Source organism: Musca domestica, unplaced genomic scaffold (genome assembly GCF_030504385.1).
Source record: "Musca domestica strain aabys unplaced genomic scaffold, Musca_domestica.polishedcontigs.V.1.1 19, whole genome shotgun sequence".
Taxonomy (NCBI): domain Eukaryota; kingdom Metazoa; phylum Arthropoda; class Insecta; order Diptera; family Muscidae; genus Musca; species Musca domestica.
In genome coordinates, this window is record NW_026712245.1 from 14290389 (window position 1) to 14315930 (window position 25542).

General features: G+C 36.2%; 1 protein-coding gene across 1 annotated transcript in view; it reads right to left on the minus strand.

The window, feature by feature from the left end:
* The window catches only part of LOC131800486 (rap1 GTPase-activating protein 1-like), a 60354-nt gene extending 44985 nt beyond the window's left edge, over nt 1-15369 (minus strand). The window contains 1 exon segment of the mRNA XM_059121360.1: nt 15009-15369. Within this exon segment, the coding sequence (XP_058977343.1) occupies nt 15009-15238 (230 nt within the window). The 5' untranslated portion in view covers nt 15239-15369.
* Nucleotides 15370-25542: the final 10173 nt, after the last annotated feature.

Consider the following 25542-nt stretch of genomic DNA (forward strand, 5'->3'; position numbering starts at 1 on the left):
TTGTCATTCATCTGATGGGTGGTTTGCTTCGGTTTGTAGATTTTTCTCAAGAACATTTATGGGCAATTCAGTGGATTGTATTTAGGGCAAGTCACAGGCCCCATAAGGCAGACAGATATGTAGTTGTAAATCCATTTTAAATCGGGAAACATTTATCATAAAATTGAAATCATTTCAAAACAATGAAAACTAAGAGACTGGGTGTGTTTTTTCTCCATCTCCATCTCCATCTTTTTTAGCACAAGTTGGAAGCGGCATGGCGCAACATGTGTGCGTTTATTTTTAAACACTCATCCCCCGTTCGGGGTTAAAGGGGGGAATTCTCCACATTACGTAATGCGGAAGGTGCTCACAAACAACATTAATGATCGAATTCTGATTTATTTGGAAATTTCTTGTGCTTTGCCCAAATGGCCCAGTACGGCGTACAACGTACGGGAAGAAGAAGACGATGGCGGGGGCGACCGGCATCATCGTTGCTAATCCAAGACGCGACAGTTGTTTAAATCCTTTTGAAAACAAAATCACATTCTGTTGAAAGACTTCCTAAATCAATGATAATGAATTACATTCGTGGGTCGGTCGCACAGGTCTTCCATTTTGGTTGCTACAAATTGTGATAAAGTCATTGGCGTGTTTACATATCTTAGAAGCCGATCGATCATCTTTAATTCTAATTCGAAAGCGGAATGTTGGTTATTTATTTCGGACGAGGAGCACCCAGATGTGTCGGAAACCGGGCAACAGGCGACTGGCGCAAATTCACTCTGTTGCCCAGGTTAATTCACGATTGCTGCGACTCTCCGTGTGAAAGCGTTGCAGCTCTTCAAGGCAAGCGGATCGAGAGTTAAAACAATCATGCGTTTCCTGCCCAGCATGGGTTTACATCTGATCTTTTAGAAGTTAATCCATTACTTGAAAATGTACAACTTATTTTATAATACTTGGCGTTTACATCGAATCCTAAGCAAGGACAGTTGTAAGTTCTTCACAAGTGATTTATATATTTATCACGATGTCGCACATATTATTTGACGTAGAGCTTCGAGATGCCATTGGAAATGAGCTGTTTCGGTTCACGCTTTCGAATAGTCCCCATATAGTTGTGCCATAAGTTCATAAAAGAATAACAATAGATCTATATATCTATATTCAGCATAAATTCTACCTTTCTACGTTCATCTTAACAATTCTTGACTGAGACTTTAGCATTGCTGCAAACTTTTCCGATACTGTTTAATTGCGATACACATACCTTTAATTACGATTCTTTCCTAAATAAGGTGATCTACCGCCTGAGACAGAACCTAGTCTATATGGGTTTAGGAGTTTCGATAGTCCCGTTATATACTTTAATGATATTGGCGGCATTTGATATTTAGAGTTTGTAATGGTTCCTATTTTCGGTGACACAGCATTTTCTACATAGGCCCACGTTTTTTTGACAGCCCCATATAAGGATACCCCCCACATTCGGCATTTTCATGGTTATGGCAACATTTACAACGGCATTATTTAAATGTTAATGGTAGAAAATTGTCTACGTAACGATACCATCCAATTTGTGGTATCTTAAAGACTTTAACTGCATTCCCTACCTTGGCTACTTTTCCGAAATGTTGTGTACATTCAACCGTGTTACCTAAAACTCGACTTATTTCACCACCCATGTGTAACAGATGTATTTACATCAATGGTACCCAAATACGTCGGGCATACACAATTTCAAAGTTGAACATTTTGAACATTAGCAATTGAACAATTTCTTTTTTGTGTGTTGAAAATAGCAACGAATAATGCGAATGATTGTAATTGGAATATATTGCAATTGGGTGAATTTCAGAGAGTATCAATTTTTACAACGGTTTTATTTGATAGATTCTACGGTATTTGGGTAATACGGACGTACGCAACATTTTCCCCCATAGAGGGGAAGTTGATTATTTGTGTACGCTACGTCGAATTTTAGATAACGCTGTGACATGGAGAAGTAGATTTTGTTCTGAACATAGCTAACCTTCTATGCACTTCAAAGGAAATTCCTTAACCACAAACAGTTATAAATAAACGTTGTTTTTATAAACCTAACAACTTTGGAACAATACAATAACTACGATACCCTAAACAAAAATGGAAAGAGGTTCAACATTCTTTTTTGGCATTTTCCAATTGATGTTGAGCAGCTAAACTATTATCTTTAGAACAGTTGCATATTCTGCATAGACACTGCTATTGCTATGACCAAAACCATGTTAACATATTGTTTCCAAATGTTTACTTTCGGTTCCCTTGGCTGTAATGAAAACTGAAATTTTGAGGTACCTACCCGGCAGGCGATGATCCCTGGCTGGCGGACTTAATACTTCCAGTTGTCATTTGACGTTGCAGAATGGTGTGACAGTGGCGTAAAGGAGAAGACGTGGGCGTTTGGCAGTCATCGGCTTCCTCCTGATTGTCGCCCAATCCGCTTGGACCTACTTCTTGTTGTGCAGGTGGTTCTCGAGCTGCTGAGCTATCGCTGTTATCGTGAATCTCCAGCATTTGGACTTTCAGCATTTTTGGTTTCAAAGCTTCGTACTGAGTACTCTTTACTCTTCTCTACCCTCCGGCTCACTTAGATGTAATGACTATTATTAATTTTTGGTATAACAAAAATATTTGGTGTTTTGTTGTCGGATGAGTCTACATCGTCGACACGTCTTCGCACACGCACCTAGGCTCCGTTAAACTTTCATTCTGCCTAGTTGTTGTCGGTTTCGTATTTTTATTATGTTTTGGTTCTTTAATAACAATTACATTCGCTCCGTAGAGTTATTCGACTAGGGTGACCTTTAACAATTTTTCTTATTGAAAAACACGTACTCGAGAAACAACAGCAACACCAACAATGCAAACGGCAAATAGTTACGAGACGCTCTTTAAACGCACAGTGGCAATAAAATCGTCAAGCAGACACAGTGGCACCACATTATCTTGCAAATAAGAAATTGTACCAATATCCCACCCCGCCCCAAAAGCTGTCCGTGTGAAATAAATTTGAGTTCGTTGTGAACACAAAATGGCAAAAATCCCACCGGAAGAAACAATCGTAAATACATACATACACATATGTATGTACGCAGCAAAAGCCGGTTAAGCAGATGAGCAGCTTGAGTTGAAAAAGGCGTAACAACGAATTTTGAATTTGCAATTTCATCCATGTTGGGTCGTGGGGGGTTTCGTCGGGGGAGTATTTTCGAAAATATATTAATATGGAATGCGGACAAATCGATGATATTTTAACTCTTACCCCAGTGGCAAACACATAGAACCGAAAATAAATCTCAAAGGCGGAATCATTGGAATGCAACATTCAAAGTATTGAATGACCATTATAAAAACGCCCCACATTTCAATGCAAATACATCATTGGATACAAGTCAGTAGAAGTAAACTACATGTTATTCAATCAATTCGGTTATTTTCGTGTTATGCCGTTCTGCTTTTTGCCTCTGGCGCATCAGCATCCTCACCATGGATGATGCTGTAGTTTACACTAATTTAAGCAAAACAAATTTATCCACATTTTTTTTTCGTTTTAGCACCAGCTACATAGTCGCCCTACAAACCTAGTAACATCCCCCATTTCCTTTCCAGTCATTGAACTGGTCGCCAACTCATGGCATTGCTGAATGTTATGTAGATTGGCGCTGATTAAATTGGGAAAAATTGCGCTGCCACTTGGTCACGACGGCATCAATTCGAACTCGACAATGATTTCTCAGATGCGAAGAGTAGGCTCATTCCCATTACTATCGGGAACGTATACATTTCTGACTGCCGGAAATGTTAAACTCTATGCAAAAATAACACATCGACTCACCTGTTTTGTCCGAAAAGCCAAAACATGTTTAGGGAAACTAGCGTAACTGGAGAATACTACATACGTTAGCCCACGGACAATTTTGAACTAGAGAGATAAGATAATGGCCGAAAAATCGATTGAACGACTGAATCATATTGAGAATGGTTTGAAGAAGTTTGGAAAATTTGTCGAATGAAAGCATGTGGCGTTAGGAGTAGCAATAGGTAACAAACAACCAAAAAAAATGGATTCCTCTTAACTCGACCATGTGACAGCCTGTAACACTTTAATTTTCGGCAACCTTAAGCACTTCTGACTAGAATGAAGGATTCCTTCAGTATGTATCCCATTTTAGTTCTCTAATTTTTGACTGCTGCGGATATTAATATTGTATTAATTTTCAATTTAAAGATCGGATGTTGACGTTATTTAATTACTGCATTCGAACCACTCTCATAGGTCTGAACTAGTAATTTCCAGACAAGTGCTGTCGCTAGAAGTACATTCCATGTCTTTGTAGCATTTCATTAATATTAATATAATCTTATCCGATGGCCATTAAAAGTGGAAAGTTACTGCTCTGATCTAAACTCTAACTCAAACTTCCGAATCAATTGGTGTATCTGTAGAGCGACTGTAAAATCAGGAAAAAATACATTTTTTGGTCCATTTCATTTCTGACCTTAACCCTAACTCCGTGGAAGGGCACACATAACTAGATTGACTCAGTTTGGCGAATTAAGAAGGTCGATGTGCTACATCTTGGGCATAGGTATAACATTTCGAGGTGTTATAAACATGTTGTACCAATCCAACCAAGCAATTGGTAACATCGGCTCAGACTGTGTGCCTTCTACTAAGGCGTTGTTGGTAAGGGTTGCATTGTGGATAGTTGCGATGACTAACAATTGGTCAGGAATCTTTTTATTTGGTAATGAACGTTTTGGCTAGGAACTCATTTGCACCGATAATAATTCAATATAAATACATAATTCTCAATATTTATATCTCTCATAACTTGCGAAAAAAAGTCAGCAATTCTTTTCAAACTTGGTATGTCTAAATATTTCTCTTAACCAGAGATCTGTTGTGAATATGGGATTCTTCTGGCACCTCCCCCCAAAAAAAGCTTCAAATTGTACTTAGCAATTGTCCTCATAAAATTGGAAATTTTCGATTTTCACAAAATTGTTCATCCTTATATTTTTATCTTTGTTAGATGCAGTAGAATAATACTATCCACCACATCTGGAACATATAAGGTGAAGGTAGTGGTCGATGTAGTCCAAATCTGGCATGTTGTAAAGTTTATATCAGTCAAAGGTCAGATACGAAATGGATAATATTGTCCCGTTCCTCGGAAACCTCCCCCATAAAGGGTCAACAGTTTAAATATTCATAACACAGTCAAAATTAATATGTATTTAAATGAACGAACATTTGTCGACAAAATCGACTGATAGGTTTTAGCTTGCTTTTCAAACCATCTACAAGAATTGGTGGCTTGGTGGCTGTTTTGGTCATGGACTTCACCGGTTCCAACATTTTCCCAAATTCTTTGAATCTAAGTTATTAATTTATTTACATGATCAAACAAAATGTTCCGGAAATTTAGTAACACTATTTGAGGCAGATTTTGATTCGTTTTTTTGTCAATTAAGACAATGTGGTGCTATTTCTAACAATCCCATTGTGTAGAAATGGCTTATTCGTCCGTTAGTACCGCAATTAAGAGAAAGTCTAGTTTTAGAAGCAATTACTCAGCAAGACTACAGAAAAAAGAAATGACTTCCGTTGACGAACAAAATTATGGTTTAGATACCACATCTCAAGGTTAAAACAATTCGTCATTGAATGTGCGCAAACGTTATGTCCAACAACAATCTAATCTAATCACTTGTTGGACTTAATTAGAGATAGCTGAGAGAGATAGCGGAGATAAAAGCATATGACATTTGGCTGATTTTACTTAAATGCCTCAGGTAGGTATGTTTCGCTCTGGCCAGCAATGAATATTGGTCATCTGATTGAAATCTGTTTGAATGTAGATTGCATTGCCAAAACACTTATTAAATTAGGTGTAATTGGCAATTATGTTTTTTTTAACTTTTTTCATTCTTGTTTGAGTTTTCATACCCTCCACCATAGTATGGAGGGTATATTAAGTTTGTCATTCCGTTTGTAACACCTCGAAATATACATTTTAGACCCCACAAAGTATATATATTCCTGATCAGTATTTTTATGATTTTAGTGACGTTATTTATCAGAATTGTTTCAAATTTGGTATTTGAAGTTCGTAATAGATACTTCAACATAAAACGGAACTATTTCAAACTTAGTATTTGAAGTTCGTAATGAATACTACAGCCTATGACGGAAAATTGTCTGTGCAGGTCTACGTCTTCGAATAGCCCCCATATAACGGTACCCCCCAGTATTCGATATTTTGATGATTTTATTGAAGTTCGTAATGGATACTACAGCCTATGCCAGAAAATTGTTTGTGCAGGTCCACGTTTTATAACCCGAATGGTACCTCCCTAAATTCGGTATTTTGATGATTTTAGCTACATTATAAACAGCTTTTTTTAAGTTTCGCATTTGAATATTGTAATAGCATATGACAAAATTTGCCTATGCAGATCCACGTCGTATAGACCCTAATATACGGCTGCATTCGGTATTTTAAGATTTTAACAGAATTTTTAACGGATTTTATTTTTGAAAATTGCCAAATTTGTTCCAAATGGTGGAGGGTATTCAAAGTTCGGCTCGGCCGAACTTACAGTTTTTTTAGTTGTTTATTTTTCATTTATTACAATATTATTCTGGAGTCATTTTGGTACATTAGATAAGTCAGTTCTGGAATGGTGATTGGAAATATTGATATGTTTAACCCTTCAAATTTTGATAGTCCGCCTGCAATACCTACTATATACGTGTTGAAACTAGTTGAAATCACGATAGACCGGCTATAAAGGATTAGTTCAAGTTTAGATATAGCCCCATAAAACACACTACTCGATTTTAGGTTTTATCAACAACTTCGAACTGCTTCACCTGTAATTGGAATATATATTTTTTTTGATACACTCCCCATGCAACGGTACTTTCACGGCTATTGTTTTGTCAGAACCGTTGTTCGCGTACATTTTAGGTACACAAGTGTCCGCTTCGGTGTGATGTTACGATTTAAATTTGCATTTCAGACGATTTTGCGTTTGCATTTCAGTCGATGCAGCTAGCATCGAAATGCAAATGCTCTCGACGAAATTTCATTTACGCTGCAGCAGAACTGGAGTGTATAGCAAACAATATAAACTGGTATGTTTGTGTGGATGACGCAGAGAAAATCCCTCAATTGAAATGCCACTCATGTTTATGCTTCTGCAAACAAACACATGTGTGAGTTTAAGCGTACATCAATTGTATTGCGGCGTTGTTGTTGCTGTTGTTGGCTTTGCTTTTTTTAAGAAAGGTCAGTTAATTTTATTTGTAATTCAAAATTATTTAGGTAGCTGTTTTGTAAAACGAATCACGTCTCAAGTCGATTGCGAAACAAGCACGCACGGCGCGACTCAACACCACCGTACAACACTTAATTCTCTCAATGGCCAATCGAGCGACTAATGGCGTATCATTTTCGCAAACGTCAAAAACACACTTCTGCACGGCGAAAACGCGACCTCAGAAACTAACAGACGAACCGATATTTCCTGCCGTATTGCCACCGGCAGCCAGCAGTAGTCAGTCAATAAGCAACTGCAATTCTCGTTCTGCCACTTGGTTAACCGTTATTTTTTACGCACTTTTGCTTTTCAGCTTTGTTGTTGTCAACAACACTTGTTTTCTTTAACACTAATTCTGGCTGTGGTTCCAGTGGAAACACATTCTTAGACTTTCACACCTTTTTAGCAAATTACGAACGGGTTGATCCCATTGAGAAAAGAGGCTGCGAACTTTTTTCTGATGTGTTTTGATTGCTTTCTTTTGGCTACTTTGTATTTTCAGACGCGTATTTAACCGACCGGCGACCGTTGCCGTTAGATTCATCAAATTGAACTAAGGCGAGAAATGGAAGTGCGACCGCAAAATGTAAAGCACAACCAGTCGACCATCCAACAACTCAACACACAGCAATGCTCACATGCTCAGAGACATTCCGAGTCCGGAGAAAATACCCAGTGCGCTCTTTAACAAACAACGCCATACACTCACACATGTTCCACAAATGCTCGTCGGCCGGCAATTTTCGGCATCGCTGCTTTGTTATGTTCTGTTTGAGGTTGAAGCGCTACTTGAGGAATGTGAATCAATAAAGAAAATCCCGAACACGCTCAGAACAAACATCGGCAACATTAAAAACTTGTATACACAAGACCTATATTCCACAGCTGGCAGCCACTTGGATTAACGCTGAAATTCTCGCTTTATTTGAACAATTGTTTGGAAGTGCTGCTCTCTTTGGGGAAGAGAACTCTTTTTTTACCACAACAATAATTCCTCACACTCCCCCATACGACAAGCCACAATGAAATACTGCTCAGTTGGGTCGGTCGAGGCTGGTTTGAGGATGCCCTACATTTGCGCTAAAATGCTATGTAAACTCTGTCGTGTCATTATTTGCGAAAAAAAATTAACCGATATTCTTATTATTCCCTCCCCATCTTGGAAGGGAGGGTATATTAACTTTGTCATTCCGTTTGTAACATCCCTAGATATTCCTCATAGACCCCATAAAGTATATATATTCATAACCAACAGTTCTAATTTAGGAATTCTTTATTTATTTGTTTGTACCTGATAACGGTTCAACTGTATGACAACCATTTCTGCTGCTGTGTTTTGAACGAACTTTGTCGCCCATTGTTCTGCCGACAGAGCAAACTCTCTTGTGGATTGTGGTGCAGAGCAAGAGAGTGAATACGATTTTTCTTTGTCGTGCTATTCTTTGGCTGCATTCGTTTCAAACGACTTTTCTCTTTGCCAGAATGCACAATTGATCCCCTCAGACCCCATCGAGGCTGTGGGCCGACTGATAATAAAGTTGTGTTTTCTGTGTTGGTGTCATGGTTTCCATTTTTTGCATTCCCATGTGCCATGTGGGGACACATTGTTTTGTGGCTGGAGAAAAGTGGCGTTGATAACGAGGTGACGATGTTCAACATCAAGCAAGAACTCTAGCAGCTTTGGGTTGTACCAATTTCTTCCATTCTTGTAATTATGTACGCTGCTGTTGTGATGCCATGTTTGGATATCTCATTCATTTGGAAGGCACCGTAGATCTCAGAAGTATGCGTGCATACTACACCATGCTTGCAGGCATTGTATAGTTGGAAAACAACAATGTAATCGGGCGAGAGACTCTTTTGAATTTTGCTATAATAACCAAAATACTTTGACTGTTCTGTATCTGTGAAATGTTCACAGCACAGCAAGTATGACTTCGACAGGCTTCGAAAATGAAAAACATTGCTGTGTTGTGAGTTATCATCTCGTTTTAAAAAAGATAAATACAATTTATTTGAAATTTGTGAAATTGGTGAAATTTTCATAAATTCATTGCATCAAGGTATATTTAATTAATGATTAAAGTCTTTTCGGTACCTAACAGACATTAATGGTTTCCAACACATGCCAGACTGGATTGATGAAGGTCCATATTATTTAGAAGGTATGTATTTAAAGATTTATTTTGCCAAAAAAAAAGGTAAATAAATGTTGCAGTGCCCATTTTAGTTAAAAAAGAATTTCAAGACCTTCCTTGCACCCACTCTCAAATACAAATGTACATACATGTAAACTTCCAGTGTTGAAAATTGGTATGCCGATAAAACTTTGCTTTTAGCATTTGCCGACACCCAATTTTGGGTAATGGGTCATGTAGGTAAAAGGCATGATCTTGGCGTCGAAGAAACATTTCTCGACTAAGCAAACACAGATGTTCTGGGTGTTGTTTTCTCTCTATGGACGGAAGTGAAAGTAACAGCATGACATCGCAAAGTAAATGGACCTAAGTAAACATAATGTGTCCGTGGTACGAAAGTACACAACTCTATATCATCTGAACATACAATGTTAACCAAGCGTTGAGCTATAAAGGGAATATCTTTCGGGATAAACGAATTACCCATGACTTACAAAAATAGAACAAAAAACATTTACCTATTAAAATATTCTCAATTGAATAAAATTCCCAATCAACCTGTTTGTATTTAAGTCTGTTTGCTTCTTTCGAACTAAAGGACTCTGTCACCTGAAAATAGTATTTAAACCCTGTCGCATACATAGACACAGAGCGACTTTGGTGCATAATTTGCTGTACTATTTTCTACCCTTTGATAATGTTTTCAACCGAAAAGTGCCAATTTCCGAAAATCCCGTTACTTGCCACCCATGACTGATGATTACGCATAATTGCATACCTTATATCGATGGTGCAATAACAATGCTGTACTTATTATTACCTTTTGGTACTTTCATAATAAACAAGTTTGATTGGTCAATAACAATGAGTAGAATTGTGTATATATTAATACTTTACTCATCCATAATTTTCGAATTTCGAAATGACAGCCTAATGTAATGCCGTATTGGAAACTTAAAAGCTTACTGATCGCTCATAATAATACTGAATCGAAATTTTCTACCTTTTGGTACTTTTCATATCCTTAAAGTAAATATTCCAAAAGAAAAAATCGCACACGAGAAGTTACTCTCTATGAAATGTTTAAAAAGGTCTAGCACCTGCATTTCGCATGAGAATGAGTTTCAAATTCAGTACGTAATTTTCGCACATATTCTGATGTTCAAAGTAATGTCGCAATATTTCCCAGCGTTTAAGTCAAGTTTATACACAACCATATGCGAAACGATAATACTAATTATACCCTCCATATGGCCATATGGCTAGAGAGGGTATATATCATTTGATACGGTCAAAAAGTACCTAGTCGAAATAACAGTTTTAGACCCTAGGTCTTTTTGGATCAAATCCGTTTCAGGACATTTGGAGTCGATCTAGCGATGTCTGTCCGTCTGTCTGTCTGGCTAGTGCGCACGAGTATCCGATTTGGTCAAAACTTGGTACATCGTAATATTTTTGTCAAACATAGATCGAGTTCGGAGATGGGCAAAATGTCGAATTTTTAAAAGAAAATATTTTATTGCACAGAAAGAGAAAGGATGATCCGATTTTGCTCCAACTTTGTAAATCCTAATATTTCCATCAGTGCTAGGTCAGGTACGAAAATGGATAATATCGGTTTACTCCTTCTGGTACTTTCCCCACAAAGGGTCAAAATTTTGAATAATTGTAACTCTTGTAAAATGTGATGTAAGAGCCTGATTGTCTTCAAATTTCACATATCCCAATATTTTAATTAACCCAAGGTTTGGCGTTAAAATGAAATGTATTGGTTCACTCCTTCTGGTACCTCCCACACAAATGGTCGAAATTTTCAAAAAATATTTTCTGCACGGAAAAAGAAACGATAATCCCATTTTGCACAAACTTTGCAAGTATTAATATTTGCGTTAGTGCTAGGCCAGGTGCGAAAATGGAAAATATCGGTCACCTCCATCAAGTACCTCCCCCACAAGGGGTCAAAATTTTGAATGGTTATAAATCTTATAAAAAGTGATGTAAGAGTCTGATTGTCCTCAAATTTCACACATATTAATACTTTTTTTAACTCAAGGTCTGGGGCTAAGATATCGGCCCACTCCTTTTGGTACCTCCCCCCCTAAGGGTTAAAATTTTGAATATCCATGAATATTTTCATTAATATTTTCATCAACACAAGATCTATTATAAAGATGGTAGAGATCGGAGCTTTCCTTCTGGTACCTCCCCTACAAAGGATCATTTTTATACCCTCCACCATACTATGGAGGGTATATTAACTTTGTCATTCCGTTTGTAACTCCTCGAAATACTCATGTCAGACCCAACAAAGTATATATATTCTTGATCAGCGTAAAATTCTAAGTCGATTTAGCGATGTCCGTCTGTCTGTCTGTCTGTCCGTCTGTCTGTCCGTCTGTCTGTCTGTTGTAATCACGCTATATTTCGAATAAATTGAGATAGATGGCTAAAATTTTGCACACATGTTTATTTTTCCAGTAGGCAGGTTAAGTTCGTAAATGGGCCATGTAGGTCCACGATTTCATATAGCTCCCATATAACGGTACCTCCGGATATTCGGTATTTTGATGATTTTAGCGACGTTATTCACCGGAATTGTTTCAAATTTGGTATTTGAAGTTCCAAATGGATACTACACCCTAAGATAGAAAATTGTCTGTGCAAGTCTATGTCTTCGTATAGCCCCCATATAACGGTACCTCCCGATATTCGGTATTTTGATGATTTTTGCGACATTATTCACGGGAATTGTTTCAAATCTGGTATTTGAAGTTCCAAATGGATACTACACCCTAAGACAGAAAATTGTCTTTGCAGGTCCACGTCTTCGTATAGCCCCAATATAACGGTACCTCCCTATATTCGGTATTTTGATGATTTTAGCGACATTATTCACTGGAATTGTTTCAAATTTGGTATTTTAAGTTCCAAATGGATACTACACCCTAAGACTGAAAATTGTCTGTGTAGGTCCACGTCTTCGTATAGCCCCCATATAACGGCACCTCGCTATGTTCGGTATTTTGATGATTTTAGCGACATTATTAACCGGAATTGTTTAAAATTTGATATTTGAAGTTCGTTATGGGAACTACAGTCTGTGACAGAAAATTGTCGGTGCGGGTCCAGTTTCGAATTTGAATATGGTAATGGCTTATGACAAACAATGCATATGTATGTCCACGTCGTATTGACCCCAAAATAACGGCTATATTCGGTATTTTTAAAATTTTAACAGAATTTTTTAAGGATTTTATTTTTTGAAGATTTCCAAATTCGTTGTAAATGGTGGAGGGTATTAAAAGTTCGGCCCGGCCGAACTTACTGCTTTTTAACTTGTTTTTTTTTTTTTGAATAACCAAAACGTTTCTGAATATTTTCATCAACACAAGATCTTTAATAAAGATGGTAGAGACCGTTTCTTCTGGTACCTCCCCTACATAGGGTTCAAGCTTTTGAAAAACTCTTTCTTTACATTTCACAACACAAATTTACATTTAACAATACAAATATTTTTGCTTACACAAGATCTCTTGTGAGATTGGTAAATATCTGCGAACCCCGCCTGGTACCTCACCCACAAAAGGTCACACTTTTCAATACTTTTATCTGTCATAACTTGTGAAACAAGTCTGCGATTCTTTACAACTTTTCATATCTCTCAACCTGAAACCTGAGATCGCATAAAATTGGATATAAATGTTATTTTTCTTGCCATTTTTCCTGTACCAATATTTTTATCTTAATAAGATGAAGTATGAAAATGGAATACTTCGGTCGACTGGTAACTCATGCACATTTTAAGATTTCCTAAAAATTATCGCATATTTCGTACAAATTGAAGAAAGTAGACGATATAGCCAAACATGACACGTCGCCATATTTATATCATACTTATTTAGGTTATTCAGGGTCAAAAGTTTGAAAAATTATACCACACATCAAAATATATTTAAGTAATTGAACATAGGCTGAGGGTATACATCTGTCGGCAAAACCGACTGATACTACTTTACTTGTTATCTTTCAAATCAGACATGAGTTTAGTGCAACAATTCACGAAATAAACACTAGTTGAAAAGAGAACATTAGATTGTGGACCCAATACTTTCGCACCCCTTAAGTTATAGTACCAAAGAACTTCGTCTTATTTTATCCATTTGGACTACTAGCGAGTCTAACTCATAATTATACCCTCATATGGCTAGAGAGGGAATTGTATATCCTTTGAAACGGCCAATATGGGCAATATCGGCGCACTCCTTCTGGGCCGATATATATATATATATATATATATATATATATATATATATATATATATATATATATATATATATATATATATATATATATATATATATATATATATATATATATATACCCAATACTTTCGCACCCCTTAAGTTATAGTACCAAAGAACTTCGTCTTATTTTATCCATTTGGACTACTAGCGAGTCTAACTCATAATTATACCCTCATATGGCTAGAGAGGGAATTGTATATCATTTGATACGACCAATATGGGCAATATCGGCGCACTCCTTCTGGGCCGAGATATCTATATCTATATACATATATATATATATATATATATATATATATATATATATATATATATATATATATATATATATATATATATATATATATATATATGTATATATATATATATATATATATATATATATATATATATATATATATATATATTTATATATATATATATATATATATATACATATATATATATAGATATCTCGGCCCAGAAGGAGTGCGCCGATATTGCCCATATTGGCCGTATCAAATGATATACAATTCCCTCTCTAGCCATATGAGGGTATAATTATGAGTTAGACTCGCTAGTATTCCAAATGGATAAAATAAGACGAAGTTCTTTGGTACTATAACTTAAGTTGGTACTATAACTTAAGGGGTGCGAAAGTATTGGGTCCACAATCTAATGTTTTCTTTTCAACTAGTGTTTATTTCGTGAATTGAAATATATATATCAAATATATATGTATCAAAATCCCAGCCCTTCTGAATCCTCTGGGCATTGATGTAATTTTAGTACTTTGCGGTACTCCTCGTTCCGACCAGAAGCCGAGATGGTATTCAGATTTGGCCAAAGATATTCAGACTTCTTCTAAATTGTTTGGGGTTATATTAAGAGAGAAGTGTTTTCTCTTCGTAGAATTTATTATTTGCAGTACTTATTTACAGCGCAATAATGAGTGTATGTATGCCTTGATGTATTATTGTATCGGATAATCTCGGAACCACAATAAACACATGAAATGGATGATTAATGCCAAGACTGTTTTGATTCATTTTACGGCGTTCGAACGAAACAAGAGTTTCAACACACAAGCCACAATTTCTTTAATCGCTCGGTTTCATCGAAATAGAAGTGACACATTCGCATATTTTTATAGATGCTATTATTTATCATGGCTGCTGAATAGTACGGCAGCCATAATTACACGGAGGGAAATTTCACTCTTGACACTTACCTTAACTTGGCCAATTTCGACTCGTCGTAACTCTCGAGACGATGATAAACCATATTCGATTGATGCTTCCGGTATTCGATGAAGCTGGAACTTTTCTTCAGACCACCCACCGTCCTTGGCGAGTTACGCCAATATTTGATCATGCGATGAAACGTACCGCTCTTTGTAGTAACGTTCTCCGAATTTGGCTGATCGTAATCGGAATGTGACAGCGTGTTGTACGAAGTCATAACGAAGTGTACATAAAATACCGATTCACAAATAATGTCACAGTTCAAAGAAGTAAAATTGCAACGGCTGCGTTTCTTTCGCCCTCTTTCTGAGCTGATATGAACAGCAAGAGAAAAGAATTATTACTGATTGCGGCCTGTGGTGCCAATCGTTCTATTATGCACAGACAGAACAGAGCCAGCGTCGACAATCGCTGCCTTATTCATAATCGAAGTTGGTTTGACGTTTCCTTCGCGGAAGATAAACCGATGCGGAATACTTTGGTGATGTCGAGAGGACATGGGGCAGTGAGAAAATCTGCGAGCTTTTGTATCACAATGCGGTCTCCGTGAGCCGGCACAGGGTTGCCAATACATAACAATTCGCCTTCTACGATAAAGATATTACGATATGACAGGTTTGAACGGAATCGAAATTTCCATTCATGAACCAATTATAAGGTCGACCAGAAGGCGAATTCTCAAAAAATACAACTCTACCCCCTACATTTCAAAATTTTTTATTGTGGCGAAAAATATACAATTCACCTTGACATTGCTGCGAAATTCCCTTTTGACAATAAATGAGTTTTTCTATTTTGTGCTTAATGAAAACAAGACATAAACCATGTTAAAGCCATATCCTAGGTAACATTTGCAGAAACCCATACAGGGTTGCCCATATTCGACTGACGGACTGACGCTTCAAACGCGGTATGTCATTAAGCGATAAGACATTTCTGTCAAAAGTTATGGCTATGCCAGATGGGTCCGTCGAATATGGGCAACCCTGTACTTCTCAACATATTTAACTCAAAGATTGGGAGTCAGTCCTGTCGATTTTTGCTCCAAATGTAGTAATTGGACCGCCTTGGACTAGAAGTTTAATGATGTCCGTCTTTTTAAACAATGGAATGGTGTAATGATCTGTCGCAATTTTGAAATAGAGAAACCAAAACAGGTTAAGAAGCAGCAAGCTCGGCCGGACCGAAATTTTCAAAAAATAAAATCCGTTAAAAATTCTGTTAAAATCTTAAAAATACCGAATAAGCGGTGAATAATGTAGCTAAAAACATCAACATTTCGTTTATAGGGAGGAACCGTTATATCGTAGATGTGCGTGGACCTGGACCAGCGTAGCCAATTTTCTGTCACAGGCTGTAGCATCCATTACGAACTTCAAATACGACATCTCAAACAATTTCGGTGAGTATTGCACCTCAAAATACCGAATGTAGGGAGGTACGTACTGATATATAAGGGCCTATACGAAGGCCTGGACCTAGACAATTTTCTGTCACAGATTGTAGTTCCCATTACGAACTCTAAATACGTAATTTGAAACAACTATAATATTATTAAAATACCGAGAGGTGCCGTTATATGTGGGCTATACGAGAACGTGGACCTAATACCCAATTACGCACTTAACCAACCTACTGGTAAAATAAACATGTGTGCAAAATTTTAGCCTTCTATCTCAATTCGTTCGAAAGATAGCGTGATTACAACAGACAGATGGACGGACAGTCATCGCTAAATCGACTTAGAATTTTACGCTGATCAGGAATATAAATGCTTTACAAATTAGATTACAAACGGAATGACAGGGTAAATATACCCTCCATAGTATGGTGGAGGGTATAAAAATATGATAATTGTTGTGAATGTGTGCCTTTACTAACGAATCCAATCTTCGTCCGAAGGCCTTTATATCATACCACGTTGTATTGCTACACACTGGGTATTGTATGTGTTTATGGAACATATATATGACGTAATACCCCAAAACTTATTTCAAAACCAACAAATTGAAAATACCACTTAAACAACTGTCATTACATTTTTATCATTATCTGTCAGGTATGAGCTTTAGTGTACAGTGCAAATGTTCCGTCCATTCGAATGAAAATAACTTACAGAACGCTGCGTAAATGTATCATAGTCCAAAAATCATTTTTCCGTATTGAAAATACTGGAAAAAAATGAAGTTCCTCACAAAGCTCGCTGGCTAGAAAATATTATTGTCAGCTGAGTAGAAAGTTAGTGTGCAGGTGAACTTTCGAGCATTCACTTGCACGTGTTGACGCATGGTATAATAATTACAGGTAGCAGCAAATCGCAGCTGATTTGACTCTATAGTAATAACAATAGGTATACCATTTTTATACCCTACAACACTATGTGTTGGGGGTATTATAAGTTTGATTGGGCCAAAAATTATGTAACACCACGAAATATTGGTTTCCCACATAGGAAAGTATATATGGATCATCCTAGCTCGCCGAGCTGAGTCGATCTAGCTATGTATGTCCGTCCGTCCGTCTGTCCGTCTGCCCGTCTGTCCATGTTAATTTGTAATCACTCTACAGGTCGCAATTATGGCCCAATCTTCACGAAATTTGGAATGGAGGTCGGGGTCGGCCCAGAATAGAACCCTATTCCTTTTTGAGATGATCGCCAAATGTTTAGGGGTTGAAATGGACCAAATACTGAAAAAATGTCGGATTTTGCAGTAGCTATAGAGGTCGCAATTATAGACCAATCGACGTGGAATTTCGCATGTATCTAGAGTTTAGGACGAGGAAGAAGCCTACCAATTTGGGTGGTCATCGGATAATATTTAGCGGGTAAAATAGACCATATATTTTGTGTTGAAAAAATTCAAAATTTTTCATAAAACCGCGAATATTTTAAATCCCGGCGAAATCACAAAGCCATGACAAGGTTACTTCTGACCTTTACATTGATGTTAACATCCAACAAATCGGATATATAGCAAAATATGTGCGATATATATGTCTATCAAAGAAGATATGCTTGAAAGATCTCTTATATGTCGAGAACGGCTGAACTGATTTCGACAGTTCTCATTAATTCAGAATGGCCTCTTGGCAGGAAAGAAAAAACGTCAAAAAAAAAATCGCATAAAAATATCTCTCTAAAGATGAAAATATTGATTTTGTAAAATTTTCTCATATTTTTTCAATTTTGTCATATTTTTGGCATATTTTCATTTTGAATTAAACATTTGGTAATATTTCTACAGCTAACAAAACTAAGTATTTAGGATATCAGGATATCATATACAGATCGCATTTATGGCCCGATCCTTACGAAATTTAGCATGGGGATAAGATGAGGGTCAGAATAGAAGCCTACTCTTTTTGGAGATGATCGCCATATATTTAGGGGTTGAAATGGACCAAAAAACTGCAAAATTGTCGGCAGGTCGTAATTATCGCCCGATCCTCACGCACATTTGAAAGGGGGTTACCGGACATTGCAAAAGCCAAGCAGTTTTGGATGGCCATTCAAAAATATTCAATGTGTGAAATAGTTTGCCAACTTTGGTAGACAAAATACGAAAATGTCCATGTCCGAAAATGTCTCTGGAACTTTTTCGAGAATTCACAAATACACTTCTAAGAAATTATAGGTCTTTGGGAAATATTGGTTCCAGATCTAGGAAGACCATTTAAGTGCAACATCTACCAATAAATTGGAAATGAGCAAATTAGTTTAAGTTGCTATTATTCGAAAATTAGAGAACGAAACCTGATGGTTTTCTTTTATTATTTGTCACAATATCTTGTGGAATTCTTTCGAGTATCTCGCCTATATAAAATGTATCGTTTATTATAGTGTTGTAGGGTATTCAACGGTCGGCCCCGCTCGACTGTAGCCTTTGCTTACTTGTTAAAAATAAAATTTCACTGCAGGGCAATGTGAATATTTTTTGGCTTATACTAATAGAAAAATCGCCGTTGTATTAAACGAAACGTCTATTGCGATGGTGCGACAACGTTCTTCGCGGTTAAAAAGGCAACATAGTTGTATATTTCATGTTTCCTAAAATTTCAGAATGTAGAAAACTTTATGTGTGTATGCAGTTTGGTTTCAATTTGAAAGAGATCTTCTTCTGCATTTTAAATTTAATAATCCAAATTTCAAAAATGTGTATTTTTGAAACTAAAATAATTTATTGAAAATTAATTATTTTGTTTAAATTTTGGGACATATAACTCTGACACTTGTATTACGTACAAAAACAAATTTGTATGTGGTTTTGTTACGATTTTTGTACAACAGCACTTGTTGTTACCTGTATTATTCTATCATGGCATAGCTATTTATTTGTATTTATATCGAGCTTGGTAAAATAAAAAAGCGCGGTAGAGCTACCTTATTGTTCTATGGTAAAATAAATATACCAAAATAAATGACTAATATTAGTAAAGTGCCGGCGTGCAGTGCATTTTGTGATGACGTGAAAAGGATAAAATCTTTCTTATTTGGATGAATTGAAAAATAACGCCAAAGGATGGGAGCAGCGGAATGTTTCATTTGAATTAATATATGGGAATATACAGAGGCCTACTTCAAAAGGAAAAGCGGTGTCTGCCACCTTTAGAATATCGCGAATCAGGAAATATACATGCTTTGGTTCGAAATTGCGGCCAAAACCTTTAATTTACAGAAATATAGAGGGCATTGTAGTAATTGAATTTTAAATTGTTTTTTTTTTTTTCATTTGGAGGGATTGTATACGCCCAGAACTCGAAATGTCAAATTACAAATTATTTTATTTGAAATTGTGGATAGAAGATATAACTGAAAGAAAATCGGGAAGCAAAGATAAAAATTTAAAATATTTCAAATCTAAAATAGAATGCGACGAAAGACATCCGTATTTAAGAATCTCGTCCTACATTGCATAGATGCTGCATACAGTTGCCAACGAAGATATACCGGCTGACAATGCACGACCTAACGAGACTTCTGATTTTTGTTATGATTTTTCTTAAATCATACTTTACGAGTACTACAGCTACTAAATAGTACTAGCGACTTTAACATCGACGTATTTTATGTTAAACACTTTCAATATTTCCAGCACTGGTGGGAGATGCAGCTGTATTTTAGGACATTTCTACTACAACTTTTTCAGACATGATTCGAAATATTTTATTTGTATTTCGAGAATCCCATTTGTTATTCGAATTATTTCAGTTTTAAGAACAATCCATGTTCGACACTAGTTCTACCAGCAAGACTTCCTCACAGCAAAGTATGTTTTCTGCGGTGATGGGCTTTTTTCCCACAACAACTTAAATACTTCCTGTCCATGGTAGAAGAATAGAGGTAGACGCATCGACACAGCTGCTGGGACAATAAACTGTCAAACCAATTCTGAAAATAAAAATGTTGAATGAAAAATTATTTAAACTTGTAAAAATTGTTGAAAAACGCGAATTATAATAACCTCCGAATGACGTCGTATAAGAAAACCTATAAAAATCTACTTATATTTGAAAAAAAAAATAATTTTTTTGACACATCAATGCTCCAAAGCGTTGATGCATCTACCTGTATTCTTCTACCATGCCAACGGCGAAACGTGTCGCATAGTGGTGAGTATGTGACAGTCTCTCCTGTTCTCTACAAATTTCAGTTCAGCTCGTCTTGAAATAACATAACAATAAATACAAATCTGCAAAAAGATACAGCATCAATTGTTCAAGCATTGTTATACGAATTTCAAATGGAATAATTCGAATTACAATTGGAGTTCTCGAATTATAAATGAAATGCTATGAATTACAACTGAAATGACTCGAATATATAAATGTATTTTGACTTGTGTTCTGATTATTGAAAATGTTGACCCTTTTTAAGGGGGAAGTTCCGAGCAAGTGGTATGTGTGATATAAATGACATATGACATATGTTTGATCTAAATATTAAAACGTGCGACCACTTCACTCACTTTATTAGATTAGATATACCAAGTTTGAATAGAATTGCCGACATGTTTCGCAAATAATGAAAATTGTGACCCTTTGTGGTAAAGGTATCAGAAGGGGCAGGCCGATATCTACATCTAAACAATAATGAAAATATTGGGATGTGTAAAATTTGAGGAGTATCGGAAGCCAACTTCGCAGTTTGTGAGCGTTTCGGTTATTCACAAATTTGACCCCCGCCTGAAGGGTTACCAGATTTTGCGTTTGTAGAAATATTGACATGTGCCGAGTTTGAAAGTGATCGGATGCTCATTTTATCAGCCCTATGGTTATTCAATATGTTGACCCCTTGTGAGGAGAGGTACTAAAAGAAGTGATATGTTGTATCCGTCCATCATTCCAAAACATGTGTTGATAGAAATATTGAAATATGCGAAATTTGAAGACATTCGGACTTTTTTTAAGAGTTATAGTTAATCAAAAATTTGACCTACCTGACCTACCACTGATAAAAATATAAGAATTTGTTAAGTTTGTACACAATTGGATAATCCTTTCTTGTTCTATAAAGTTAATTATTTTCATTGAAAATGTTGACCTTTTGAGAGGGAGGTAAGAGGACCATCTCCGAACTCGATACAAATTTGATAATAATATTACGATAAAGCAAATCGGATGACCAAATCGGATACTCCTTTCGAGAGTTATCGTGTGGACCAGCCAGACAGATGGACGGACACCCCTAGAAATGCCCTGAAACGGATTTGGCCTAATGAGACCTAGGGTCTAGACTGTTATTTCCATGGTAAACGTTTCGACCGTGTCAAAACAAAAACGATCAAAAAGTGTACATGTTGTGCAAAAATAGGATCTATTGGTACCATATTAGCTACGAATAGTCACACACGGCCGTTCAATTATTGCTAACAAACGAAATGACACATATCTTTTGTGATTTTACTAGAATTGCCACTGCCCATATGTCTGGCACTTTGCTCATTAGAATTTGTGTTGCTTGTGGCTGCTTGAATAGTTTATAAAATTAAGTCGATATGGCAATTTCCTGCGTTTGTTTTCTTTACGTTTAATTCTCCAATGTCTTTAGTTATCAACTGTGTTATCCGTTTACACATCGCTCCTCGCAGCACTGACCGTCCGTATGGGGTGCTTGTCATTTCTTCATTGTTATCTACAAAGGAATACCGTATGTCGATCGAATGCTGCGCCTATTGACATTGTCCGAACCCTTTATTGGCAGCATCCTTTTAGCCAGTCTTTATTCTTGTTGTGCTTGAGCCATTTTTGTTTCATGCGTTACTGCATTCATTGGCCGAGCTGTTGCACAGCACCAGATGTTGCATTCCGATAAGGAAACATTGTGTTTTTGACATTAATCACTTCACACAGATGGGATTTGAAATGAATGAATGGCAGCGCCACTGCTTTCCTGACCTCATTTCCTAACAAGATCACCTTTTTTGACCTTACCACTCGCCACGTGCCAAACAGAAAACATCCTAACGTTGTTGGTGAACAGATGGAATATCGTCCCTCCCATTGTTCTAATACAGCAATTAGACAATTGAGGGTCAGTGTGGCTTTTAATTCCTTAAAACGAAACATTCGAGGCTCCTAAATAGCGATGATTCCTTGTTCACAGGCATTTCTTTAGTCTAGTTATCCGAATTGCTAGTTTTCCAGTAGACACAAATACTCGTTACCTTGGTGTGACTCTTGACAAATAATGTTTTAAAGGGTAGTTTTAATTGATACGGAAATACAATTTTAAGATGAAATGGAGATGCGCAAAATCCTATGGAGATGCCTCATGAAATACGAAATTCCTATGTAAATCTTCTACAAAGTAGGTTTCATCCAAAATACCTTAACTATTGTCATATTTTATTCTGTTAGGTCATTTAGTCATAATTAATAATCGGAATGTTTTACGTTTGTAAAATGTCCATTCATTAGTTTGTATTTGTTAACGACGAACGTTATTTTCCATAGAGATCTTATATAAACTCTTCTGAGCGGCATTTTCCCACAATATTTTAATGTAAAAAAGCCCCAAATTGTTGCACTTTTGTTAAGAGGGATAAGTGGAGTAATAAGGACAACGATGATGACGATGACGTGTAACCTCAGAAAGGGATCGAGCTTCAATTTTGTCAAAAAAAAAAAAAAAAAAATATATATATATATATATATATATATATATATATATATATATATATATGTTTTGACAAAATTGAAGCTCGATCCCTTTCTGAGGTTACACGTCATCGTCATCATCGTTGTCCTTATTACTCCACTTATCCCTCTTATATATATATATATATACTTTTAAAAAATATATAATCGCAATGTTTTATATTGCATGATTTGGCCTTACTATTTTCGAATGTACATTTGTAGTGTTTTGTTTTTCCTTTTTAAATTCTAATATGATGTGTAGGTAGTACAAAGCGATAACGGACAAAACTGTTATTTAATTTTAACTATACGAATAATATCATTTCAGAAGAGGAAACTAAATAAAGAATTATTTTCACCATCTAAAACAAAGTTATGTTTAGTACAACGCTTATAACTCAAGAACGGGTTGACGGATTTTGATAATTCACACATGTTCGGAATGGTACCTTAGCTAAAAAAAATCGAGTGAAAATATACCAATATAAAAAATATTCTTGGCGTAAATTTTTTCAAGTATACATACTATATTGGAGTGTACATTTTTTATTGTTTTGAATTCTGAAAGAATCTAACATCTAGCTTTCAACTCCAGAACCTATAAATGCCAACACGTTTAAACAAACAAAAATGACCGATAAAGCGTCATGGGGCTAATTTCAAAATGTGGAGAGATTCTTTCATATGACAATAATCCGTCCATTGAGAACTCAAATGCAAAATTCATTGGGACTGAAATCAATGATACACCGAATATAAAGGGCGCAAAATAATAGAGCGAATCGGGAGTTTAGTATGAAAAGGACTTCTATCCCTCCACAAATATGGTCATAACCGCCGCATAAGGGTACAAGCCGATTTCAAGTATATTTTACATTTTTACCACACTTTTCATACTAATTTCGGCAAATTTTTGTATTTTTGTATTTGAGAAGAAACCATCCGTGCAAACAATTATCACGTTTTGCTATAAACATCATATGATTTAAGCTATTTTCGGGGTCTTGGCCACTTTTTTATACCCTCAACTATACATAGTATGAAGGGTATATTAAGTTCGTCATTCCGTTTGTAACTCATCGAAATAATCATTTTAGACTCAACAAAGTATATATATTCTTGATCAGCGTAAAATTCTAAGACGATTTAGCCCTGTCCGCCCGTCTGTACGTCTGTTGTAATCACGCTACCGTCCAAACGAATTAAGATAGAATGCTAAAATGTTGTACTGATCTCTCTTTTGTCTGCAGGCAGGTCAAGTTCGAAGATGGGCTATATCGGTCCACAATATCTGTCCCCATATAACGGTACCCCCCCGATATTCGGTATTTTGATGATTTTAGCTACATTTTTCAATGGAATTGTATGAAAATCAACACAAGGAGTGCTTTGTGAGTACTTTATTCTTTTGCAGATAATTATTTGTATAGGTCGACCATATCGTATAGCCCCCAAATAAGGGTACCACCCGATATTCGATATTTTGATGATTTTAGCCACATTTTCTAATGGAATAGTCTGAAAATCCACACGAGGAGTTCTATGTGAGCACTTTACTCCCTGAAAGAGAATTGTCTATATAGGTCCACGGTATCCTATAGCCCCCCTATACCGGTACCCCCTGATATTCGGCATTATTAGGATTTTAGCCACAATTTTCAACGGAATTGAAAATAGATTTGGCTGTATACGTCCACAATATCGTATATCCCCCATATATCGGCACCTTACGATATTCGGTATTTTTAAGATTTTAACAAAATTTTTAATGGATTTTATTTAATTTTTTTTATGCTATGATGGAAAATGTGTACTTTATGGGGTCTACAACGCACAATTTAAGTGACAGAATAGTTAATTCCATTCTTACGGATATGAGTGTAAACGAGTAATTATCTTTGACTATTCTAAAATCATTCTGTCCCTAATTCTGAGATGGACAAAACCAAATACCATGCATACCGTTATTCTAAACATTTGAAATACAAATTCCAAATTACAGCTCATAGAAAAATAAACAAGTTAAAAAGCAGTAAGTTCGGCCGCGCCGAATTTTTAATACCCTCCACCATTTGCAACGAATTTGGAAATTTTTAAAAAATAAAATCCTTAAAAAATTCTGTTAAAATTTTAAAAATACCGAATATAGCCGTTATATTTGGGTCTATACGACGTGGGCATTGTTTGTCATAAGCCAATAAGCAAATTCGAAACTTGAAATAAACGGTGAATAATGTAGCTAAAATCATCAAAATATCGTATATAAGGAGGTGCCGTTAAATTGGAGCTGTGCGAAGACCTGGACCAGCATAGACAATTTTCTGTCACAGGCTGTAGCATCTATTACGAACTTCAAATACCACATCTCAAACAACTTCGGTG